Here is a 10,689-nt window from a genome sequence, read left to right on the forward strand (position 1 = left end):
TATTTGACGTGCCATCTTCATATTTGATGCTGATATTTACAACAGCCGTTTCATTACTCATTCAGCCAAGGTTTTTATCCAACAACTAAGCCCACATTTCATTGCACAACACTACATTGCTGTCAACAGCAAGTCCTCCATAAAAAAATTAGATATGACGTATACCTATGTACGTATTTTCCATAATGCTTCAACCATGAAATGTGAAATTAATAAAATCAATAAATGATTTTCACAGAAAAATGTAGAGGGTATAATGGACCTGAATAATGGAAATTATAGAAGTATAAAGTATAAAGATAGACATTAGTACATAGATCATAGAATACATCTATGGACTCAACCAGCTTAATGAGGTATATACTTGGGCTCTGTACAATATATTTGAAATCAACCCAAAACATATGCTGCCAGTTAACACTATTACTTATGCAAGAAATATCTGTACATTTACCTGTATATTTACTGTATATTTGTCCTGCTAAGACACCGTTGTGAATGAAGGCCAAAATATTCTTGACAGCAGTGCCATCTGCTGTTATGAAGTAAGCACTGTACCACGTGGTACTACATTTATGCAACGCTCAAATATGAATAGAAGGTCCGGTTCATTCTCGACCACACACATCTCCCTTTTACCATATTTCTGCACAAAAATAACTTGTTCAGACCATGTTTTTATATTGCAACAAAATAAATGGTTTATTCCTATCGTTTGCGTGGGTTGATGCGTCAAGAGGGCTATGGACGCTTTGTTTTGACTCCTCCCATTGTCTCGTCACACTGTCCAATATGGCGGCGTCCATGGCGAGGACCTGCTCCCGGTTGTTTCGCTTTCAATCATGTGTTCTTCGGAAGCTATCGCCTCGTTATTTGGCCTTCAACGAGAAATTCCACAGTTCCCCTGCCTTGCACAGTGGACTGCTGCTATCGTTGAACAAACGGGGAGTTTTGAAGGAGTCTTTCCCCGAGGACGCTGCGCACGATCAGCTCGCCCGTGTGCTGGAGTCCGGCGGTCAGACGGTTTACTGCGGCTTTGACCCCACGGCCGACAGCCTTCATGTGGGAAACCTGCTGGCGATCATTGGCCTCCTGCATTTCCGAAGTGCGGGACACCATGTCCTCGCTGTTATCGGCGGGGCTACTGCTCAGATCGGAGACCCGAGTGGGAAGACGAGCGAGAGAGAGCGCATCTCCGCTGACACCCTTGAAGGGAACACACACAGCATTAGGGAGAGCATCCAGAGAATTTTCACCAATCACGAGTTGAACTTTCATGACAGCAGCGCCAAGAAAAAGATGGGCACCGTGACTGTACTCAATAATATGTCCTGGTACAAGGACTGGAACGTAGTGGGCTTTTTGTCGGAGGCTGGAAGACATTTCCGAATGGGGACGATGCTCAGTCGCCACAGTGTGCAATCAAGACTCAAAAGCGAGGATGGCATGAGCCTGACCGAGTTCACATACCAGGTGTTCCAAGCCTATGACTTCTATCACTTGAACCAAATATATGGCTGCAAGATCCAGCTCGGAGGCAGCGACCAGCTAGGCAATCTCATGTCTGGCCACGAGTACATTCGCAAGTAAATGACACACACGTTTCCATATAACGTGTCTTTCATGGGAATGAAAGAAAAAAGGAAGGCAGTTTTTTGTCTTGGGCATCTGTTAAATATAACAATATAAGCCTAAACTGCCAAAAGACTAACATATCTGAATCCTGGTGTACAATTTGTATGATATTCGAAATGTTACCCTAACCCCTGTTGTTGAGAATGTGCCCTTTGTATTCAGTCATTCAGCAGACGCTTTTATTATCCAAAGCTAAATCAAGTTTCTCCAGAAACAGCTCAATAAGGAGCGGGTGCTCTAGAATGTCTTCAGGTTAGACTGTGGACATTGGGGATCAATCCCAGTACCTTTCTGTTGGTAGGCAGCAGAACCCCCTAGCCCCCGCCTGAATACCCTGTCCATCCACATCAAATTCTGCGGGTCATTTCATACCGGACGACGCTGAACCATTATAATCACTGCTTCTTCTCTTCGACAGAGTGTGTGGTGAGGAGGTGTTTGGGCTGACCCTCCCCCTGGTGACCAGCTCGGTGGGGGACAAGCTGGGGAAGACGGCCGGGAACGCCGTGTGGCTGAACAGAGAGCGGACCACACCGTTTGAGCTGTACCAATACTTCCTCCGTCAGCCTGACAACATTGTCGAACGGTGGGTAGTTAGACTGGGTACCCCAAGCCCGTTCTGCCGGCGAATTGAATTCGCCCTGCAGAAGGGTCTGGAGAAGAGCAATACCCTTCTTCCTGCTTACGATACGTTTTTGCGGGGGCCAATCACCAAGCTGGCTTCTCCCCCTGGCGCGCTATTGGCTGGTTTAACACAAGGACGACAGGAAAGTGACGGCAGGCAGCCAATTGCGTACAGAGTCAGTTGAACTAGGCCGGTTGATCACGCCTCTCATGCTGAAGAAAATGACAGCATCTCTCCCAGACCAACGTGCAATCTACGATGGAGCTTATAGTTGTGTGGTAGAGAGTGGAATAGTTGATGGTGGAATAGTTGCCATGGCCATTACACACCTTGACGAACACAAAATGTGTTCGTCAAGGTGTGTAATGGCCATGGCGGTGTTGGTAACATGTTTGGGGGATGCTGCTGGTTCTGTGAATACGTGTGTGGTGTGATGTGTGTGTGTTTGTTTATGTCGGCAGGTACCTGAAGCTGTTCACCTTCCTGCCTCTGGGGGAGGTGCAGGGGCTGATAGAACAGCAGCGGCTGGACCCGGGGAAGAGGCTGGCCCACAAGCGGCTGGCGGCGGAGGTCACCAAGCTGGTGCACGGCAAGGAAGGCCTGGAGAGCGCCAAGAGGTGAGCTTGGAGAGGACATTTTGATTTTGCTGTCGACATAGTCCCCGACTATGTTAAACTTCATAAATGTCGAAGTGTCTATATGCCTTATGCTTCTAGCAACGTTTTGAAGGTACATTTCGAAGCTTTTATACATTGCGAGGTTCGGCCACAAAGGGTTAAAATAAGAGGCAGCACGAATGTCACATTTACTACAACCGCTGCCACAGTGAGGTTGAGTTTCTGAGATTGTAATTGAAAGTTGTGGTTATCGCCTTCACTTTTTCTTTATTGTTTATTTTTATTAGTTATTTTTTCCAGGTGGAAAGCGATAAAAATAGCGAAACAATGTAGTTGGGGTCTGCATTATGCGATCAGATCAAACGGGTAAAACCTAAGTGGCCACCCTCACACATGATTGACAGGATGGAGCTGTCAAAAAGCTCTCAGGATGTCTTTCTGCACAAGGTTGTCAATCATCAAGCTTCCAGTAGTGCAGACACTGGTGTATTACTCTTGTGATGCATTTGTGTCAAGTTAAGTTTTTTGGAGCATTTTACGTTACTAAAATGAGTCTAGCTGTAGTTCTATTCTTTACATTGATTTTATTCATACTTTCATAGCATGAATATAATCTTTATTTTGATTATTCACACTTTCAAAACATGAATATAGTCTTTACTTTGATTTCTTTCACACTTTCACAACATGAATATGGTCATTAGGGATCACAGCATCCCTCATTATTTCGCCAAACCGGCCAGTTGCACTCTAAAAAAACACATGCAGGTTTTTTTCATTCTGTGGCAGGGCTGTGAGCTCCCCTGTAAACCACCCCTTCAATTCACATTCACTAAGCAGAGGACATGTGGGTCGCAATAACGCATAATCAACAGGTGACCTGGTAACCATATCCAAAATTCCAGGCGTTGCATGCAGTAGCCGTATTTAATCTATAGGGGGCGTTATCTACAATGAAAACCAATCCCAACTCATCAAAGTGGTGTTAGGGTTGGGACTCTTCTTAAACAATGCGTAGACTCTTTCATTTCATGGCACCTGATAAACATCTATTGTCAATGGCTACAAAGGTTTAGTTTTCCCCTTGGAAGGGCATGAATACATTGTGAACATGAATACATGGTGAACTATCAGGAGACAGAATTAAGCATTATGAAGGTTTTACTAGATCCCCAATGCATACTCTATCCATCCTTTTACTTGCAATTAAGGTAGGAAGCCGGTGGGTGTTACTGCGTTGTGTAACATGGTAATGGTGACACAGCAAAAGTTCCTAGTCTTGCATTTTTGCTTCTCTACTCTCTGTGCAGTAATTGTTTTTTAGAATGGGTAGTGCAGCCCTTTAACCTGTTTGTAGCTACTACGATATTCTTGCGCTTCACTTGTGATTGCTGTCATTCATAGAACCTGTATGCAAGTCTTCAGATACACTTACAATTCATTTAGTTGATATTCAGACTCTGTTTATTAGAAGCTTTCCTAGTCGCCCTGTGCAAGCCTTCAAAGTCCCGCTAGGGCAGGGGTCACCAACACGGTGCCCGCGGGCACCAGGGCACCCGCAAGGCCCATGTGAGGCGCCCGCAGGCCGGGTCTCAACACAGCACAACTCATTCTTGAACAACCTTTTCCCACCTTTTTTAAATCATTGTTGATAATTATTGTGAGAAATCATTAACATGATCAGTGTCTTCACATAAATGATTATCATTAATCAATAATAATAATATAGAACTAAAGGCAAACTGAGCAAATTTGTTATTTCAGAAGTGTATCAAACTGGGTGCCCTACGTGTGTCGAAGTACCCATGAAGTAGCTCTGAGGTTCAAAAAGGTTGGTGAACCCTGCGCTAGGGGTACCCTTACCTCCATTTGTGAACCACTGTTCTGTGACTGAATGCAAGGCCTTGTGTCTGGGGTTGCAGGTGCACCAACGCGCTGTACAACAGCAGTGTGCAGGCCCTGGAGCAGATGAGCGAAGAGGAGCTCCAGGAGCTCTTCCACCAGGCCCCCTTCCACGAGCTGCTGCTGGAGCCCGGCTCCACGGTGATGGACGTCTGCCGCCGGGTCCAGGCCGTCCCCGACGGACCCAAAGGGTAGATGACGCCGGCTCGGCCTGTCTTGTGTGTCTGTCTGGCTCTCTTGCGGTCTCTCTCCCGCTCTGTTTTTCTCTATGCATGATTCTCTCTGGCTCCAACTCTTTTCGCCTCGTTCTCCCGCTATCTGGCTCTGGCTGTCTCTTTTTTATTTATTTATTTAACCTTTATTTTTCCAGATAAAACATTAAGAACAGTTTCTTATTTACAATATTGATCTGGTCCAAGAGGCCCCACCAGAAATAAAAGGTACAAATAACAAAAACACAGGCATGACCTATTTAGACAAATATAAAACGGATATACAAATACATAGCCTATGTACAGAAAGAAAATAGAAAACACCAATGCACTATAAATAATAATAATCTTCATCTCTGTCCATCTCTGTTTCCATCGCACACTCAGTCTGTCAGTCTGCCTCTCTCGCTTTCCCTTTCTCTCTCGGACTCCTTCTCTCTCTCTCTGTGTCTATTTCCCATTCCTCTAGCTCTCTTCATCAATTCTCTATCAGCTTTAACATGTAACTTTTTTAAACTTACGTTTCTACAAAGCTACAATTTCTAGAGTACACGGGGAACGACACCAGAACAAGTAACACGAGTTGAGAATAACAATAACAACTCCGAAGCGCATAGATACAGGAATCAAGCAAATTATTATTTAACAGCATTTAGCTTGCACTGTGGATAGTCTTATCTGCTATGACACCACCTGGCAGCAGCACACATATTTGTTGAAAGGAATCACCAGTGTATATTTTCATTGAAGAAAGCGACAATGAAGCTAAATGAAGCCACCCACCTTGCTGACTACGTTGGTTCTGCCCGCTGCCGCTTCCGCAGGTACCGTATGGTCACGGAGGGAGCCGTATGGATCAACCACACCCTTTCGGACAAGCCGGAGCAGGTCTTGATACCCAAGGTCCACGTCCTGTCAAATGGACTGAGCCTTCTCCGGGTGGGCAAGAAGAACTTCTACATCATCAAGTGGCTCGGACTATGAGCTGGAAAGCCTCTTAGGACAACCGGGGGGGGACAGAACAAGCTCACACTCCACAAGATTTTCACTCTGTTGGACTTAGCGTGGAGGTAGGGATGATTAGTCCTGGCTGGGCCAACAGTTGAACAATGATAAATGGATGGATGGATGGGTGGAATGACAGACAAAGATGTTGAGTCAAATTGTTGGCCCATGCACATGTATTACATGTGTTAACGTATATATATGTGTGTGTGTGTGTATATATATATGTGTGTGTGTGTGTGTGTGTGCGCGTGTGTGTGTGTGTGTGTGTATATGTGTATATATATATATGTATATATATATATATATATATATAATATATGTGTGTTTAAGTGTGGCCCAGATTCATGATTAAAAAAATCTATTATGATGTTACGGTTGTATGAAATAAGATGTTTTTACATAAATTGGAATATTAGTAGCAGTTCTCAAACATTACCACTAGTGGGCAGTCTTGTTCCAAAAATTGGAAGCAGGCAAATATTGCTTGGGTTGGCTTCTAGGGAGAGAAGTACTATTTCCCCCAAAAAGGATACGCCTAATAATTGTTTAAAAGGTAATATTTCTGTAATATATTTATTGATGATAGACTCTATACATTGTATCATGAATCCGGAAAAATAATCTAAATTGACCACTTGGTTGTATTTTTCCATGGACTGAAGTTGTATCCCTAGATTAGAACTGGTATAATTAAATTAAACTGTTTTTACAATAATTAATCTATTATCATTTGTAAGTCATCTATATATTTTTATCTGAGATCTTTGTCAAATTTATTAAATAATTGGTTTCAACTAAGCAACATTTAAAGAAAGGAACACGTTTTTTAATGTGTTTGGCATAGGACTCATTCGACCTGTCGAACTCGACCCTACTCTAGAGAAGCGATGTCCAGTTTCTAAAGTAACATTTTTTTGTCGAGGTATTTATATTTAGACAATGGGTACACTTACGATGGATTATTAATAACAGAACAAAATGTTATGTACATCCATTTATAAAGAATTCTTTGTCCGGGGTAATTTATGTCAAGTTGCGTCATACTCCAGTGTGTTTTGTTGATCGTGTCGTGACTCTCCAGCGTGCAGCGTGATCACCTTAAGAAAAGTGGGCGGGCTGAAGACCTTTAACCAATGAATCCACTCTCCGGGTTAAATAGCTTTCCGTGTCAATCATTTTCCCCCAGTCAGCCTCCCCTCAATCCCAAGTACATCTCTCAATCGCCATATTGGGTACTGAAAAGGTTTGCCTGCAATTTCTTTCCTCTCACTACGGAGCGGAGTGGACCGACTGGCTACGTTTTGCTGCACTGGGTATTCATGTTCAGTGAAGACAACCATTGCTCGCTTTGCCATTGCGGCGCTCACCGTTTTTGATCTAGACATATGCATGACATGCGTGCATTTCTGTTGATCTGTCGTTTTACGCGTGTGTTGGATTTGACTGAGCGAATACGAAAAACGCATTTTGAGTGTTAATATCTGGACGCTCTCCGATCTCTTGGAAAATGTCAAATGTTCGTCTGTCGAACGGGAGTCCGACGTTGGAGCGGACGGATGCCCGGGTGTCTGAGCACCCGAAACCGTCCTTTTGCAGAACTCTTTTCGGCCCCGTGGACCACGAAGAGTTAAAGAGGGAATTAAAGGGACATTTCAAGGAGATGGAAGATGATGCCTCTGCAAAATGGAACTTCGACTTCGCGAACCATAAGCCGCTGAAGAACGGGAGGTTCAAGTGGGACTTGGTGGATTGTAAAGACCTTCCCGATTTCTACAACCAACCTCCTCGCTCGTCGAGATCGTCGACGTACTCCACTGGGAATAACAACGTGGATTTTAACGGGAATCGTAGTTGTGGTGGGATGGGAAGTGCCCGGACGCCCCCCGCAGAGAGCGAGCGATGCGAGAGTCAGATGGACGGTAGCGAGCAGAGCCAAGGACAGCGGAAAAGACCTGCCTGCAACGGTGAGCCCGGTGCCCCGAATCATGCCCAGAAAGCCTCACTCCCAGCTAAACGTCTCCATACAATTAAAAAAAAAAGGAAAAAAAAAAAAAAAAAAGGAAGCTCTAGGCCTAGAGATGTAATTGAGAATAAAACCCTTAAATAGCTTTCTTTCAGTGAAAGACGATAAAGATAGAAATGTATTTGTTTTTATTATAAATGTCTAAAAATCAGGCTACTTCCAGCTGTCTTTGTGTTGAAAAAAGCATTTTCATATAGTATATTAAATGTTGCAATCTTTTTTTTTTATGCAGACACTGCGCCCCAAAGTAAAAGGTCATACACAAGTTCGGATGAAGTTCGGCAAAACGTGACACGTTCGGCCGAGCACACACCAAGAAAGTCCAGTCCCAAGACACAGACGTGAGACCGAGAAAGGTAAGAAATTACAATTCAACTTGTTTTTGTTATTGTGTATGGAATCGTAGGAGTTCTTAATGGTTATATATCAGTCTCCTCACGTTAAGTTATTCTAGCGTTTTTTTTTTCCCGATTCGTCTTTTCACAGCTGTTGTGTTTAAATCCCCTCACGCCTATTGGAAATCCGACTTAGTCTAACGTTTTAAGAGTCGAGTGTTATTGGTGCTGTTCACCTACTGCTCGATAATCAACCAATCACTCGAATCTATTTAGTACTTATTCGTATCGTGTCTAACGCCCCCGACTATGTCAAACTGCATAAATGTCTAAGTGTCTTCGTGCCTTATGCTTCTAGCAACGATTTGTAGGTGCATTTCGAAGTTTTTATACATTACGACGTTCGGCCACAAAGGGTTAAAATAAGAGGCAGCACGAATGTCACATTTACTACAACCGCTGCCACAGCGAGGTTGAGTTTCCTCCAAAACTGTAAACAAGTCCTGTGAACAACACTATAGTAACACGTCAGCAACCACTGCCCCCACGACCAGGAAGAAAGGGGCTGGTCTCCAATGGTAGTAGATCCAAGGGTCCGAACGTACAGTCAGTCACCAGCCAATCAGTGATTGCTAGGACTGCACGTTTTGAGAGGTGATTGGTTGGTAACCGAAAGAGGTACAGCCCTCAGCTTTAGATCGTGCAACTATACTGTCTCTGAACGCACTGCATAGCCTACACAGCAGATAATGCCTCATTGCAACATATGCCTGTTCGACCAATGTTAAAAACCCCTTAGGCTTAATGAGCTAACCTTAGGAGATAAGAGTACTAGGCCTATGTTTAGCGTTTAATTTGCATTTTGAACAAATGCACCAGCTGTCAGATTAGTCTGTTACTCAAGGATGCATTGATGAAATACATGAATCCTTATGCATGTTAATTTTTAACAACTAAATGTAATGTTACATGAACATTGAATTTACTAAACTGATAATGTTTTTGTCCATCAGATCTGAAGATGTATTTCCCCTTTGGTGCGGGAGAGAGAGCTCAGTGTTGGCCGACGTGGAAGAGGAACTACACAACAGAAACATATCAACTCTCCTGGGGACGGGGGGAGGGGCACTGAATAGAAACACTAAAGTTGTGGCACTCAAATTAAAGTTACTGCCTCTAAAAGCAGTGTATGTAGCAGTGTGCAATTAGGTTGAAATTCCCTTTTTGCTCTTTTTCTCTGTGTGTCTGTGTGTGTGCGTGTGTGTGTGTGTGCGTCTGTGTGTGTGTGTGTGTGTATATACATATATTTCTCTCCAAATGTAGCACATAAGAAAACATGATATGAAAGCAAATCCTTTTATGTAAAAAAAAAAAGTGTGAATATTGATTTGACTTGAATTGCAGTGTAGTTTGATGGTTGTTTTTTTTCCCTCCAAATGCTGTTCCCTATATTTTGCCTCAAGACGATTTGACTTTGCCATGGTCTCCATTTTACATTTACATTTAGGGCATTTAGCAGACGCTTTTATCCAAAGCGACTTACATCAGTTAATACACACATTACATCCACATCCATTTGCCACCCAAACAGGCTTCTGAAGTGTTATCTCAATAGGTCACCCCCTCATAGTCTGCAGTGAAGAACGGTACCGATGTAGCTCCTTTCTTGTTTCTCGTGGTCGCTTCCTTTTTTTTTTTTTTTGCATTTTCCACGGCCATTGGCACAAAGTGTCAACACAAAAATACAGGTTCTCATTTCACTTTTTTTTTCCAGCCCCTAGAAGATCAATACAGCATTTCGTTTTTTATTTTTTACAAATATCTATAACATGTAATGTTACATCCTTTGCTGTAGTGTAAAATTGTGTTTCTCAAACCACCTAATATTTATTATGTCAAAGAGCTGTTATGGTATTGATTTAAATCCTGGAACGTTATATATTATTATTATTATTATTAATATTATTTCACTCTCAAAAAGTTCTCCCATTACTTTGTGACATGTTCAGGTGCATGTGACTACCCCCTGTAGAATTGTGAGGTACTTTTATGCTGAAGGAGACAACATAAACTGCACAGGTAGTGTTTTTATTTTAATTTTATTTTTGTTCAATATCATGCCATCCTCCTGTCCCCTGTCCCTAGGACTTATCTTGTTGCTGTTTTAATTATATATTTTTTGGAATAGGAGCTTTTATTTTCAAAACGAGATGACTGTCCTACAATGCCAAATACATGGTTGCTCCGGTATGGCTGCCACAGCCTGTTTGCTCCAGATTTGACTTCACATTGTGTTCCTTTGTGATAACCTACAGAAAATCTCCCCCCCCCC

At 43.0% G+C, this 10,689-nt stretch overlaps 2 protein-coding genes across 2 annotated transcripts; both read left to right on the plus strand.

The window, feature by feature from the left end:
* Window positions 1-783: 783 nt before the first annotated feature.
* On the plus strand, window positions 784-6,803 carry yars2 (tyrosyl-tRNA synthetase 2, mitochondrial). The gene is made up of 5 exons (XM_030365708.1): window positions 784-1,586; window positions 2,054-2,221; window positions 2,722-2,877; window positions 4,800-4,970; window positions 5,816-6,803. The coding sequence occupies exons 1-5, from the start codon at window positions 793-795 to the stop codon at window positions 5,973-5,975; spliced, it is 1,449 nt and encodes a 482-aa protein (XP_030221568.1). The 5' UTR covers window positions 784-792; the 3' UTR covers window positions 5,976-6,803.
* A 385-nt stretch (window positions 6,804-7,188) lies between these two features.
* cdkn1bb (cyclin dependent kinase inhibitor 1Bb) lies at window positions 7,189-10,618 on the plus strand. The gene is made up of 3 exons (XM_030365709.1): window positions 7,189-7,963; window positions 8,255-8,378; window positions 9,371-10,618. Exons 1-2 carry the CDS (start codon window positions 7,507-7,509, stop codon window positions 8,365-8,367), a joined length of 570 nt encoding a protein of 189 aa, XP_030221569.1. The 5' UTR covers window positions 7,189-7,506; the 3' UTR covers window positions 8,368-8,378; window positions 9,371-10,618.
* The last annotated feature ends 71 nt before the right edge of the window (window positions 10,619-10,689 follow it).

This window comes from Gadus morhua, chromosome 9, assembly GCF_902167405.1.
Source record: "Gadus morhua chromosome 9, gadMor3.0, whole genome shotgun sequence".
Taxonomy (NCBI): Eukaryota; Metazoa; Chordata; class Actinopteri; order Gadiformes; family Gadidae; genus Gadus; species Gadus morhua.

What these genes read in the sequence shown, in the direction of transcription:
- cdkn1bb (XM_030365709.1), top strand. Translation starts at nt 7,507, where the DNA reads ATGTCAAATGTTCGTCTGTCGAACGGGAGTCCGACGTTGGAGCGGACG. An exon ending in GAAAAGACCTGCCTGCAACG is followed by an intron (nt 7,964 to 8,254) that starts GTGAGCCCGGTG and finishes TTTTTTATGCAG; the next exon opens with ACACTGCGCCCCAAAGTAAA.
- yars2 (XM_030365708.1), top strand. Translation starts at nt 793, where the DNA reads ATGGCGGCGTCCATGGCGAGGACCTGCTCCCGGTTGTTTCGCTTTCAA. An exon ending in CCTGACAACATTGTCGAACG is followed by an intron (nt 2,222 to 2,721) that starts GTGGGTAGTTAG and finishes TTATGTCGGCAG; the next exon opens with GTACCTGAAGCTGTTCACCT. An exon ending in GGCCTGGAGAGCGCCAAGAG is followed by an intron (nt 2,878 to 4,799) that starts GTGAGCTTGGAG and finishes CTGGGGTTGCAG; the next exon opens with GTGCACCAACGCGCTGTACA.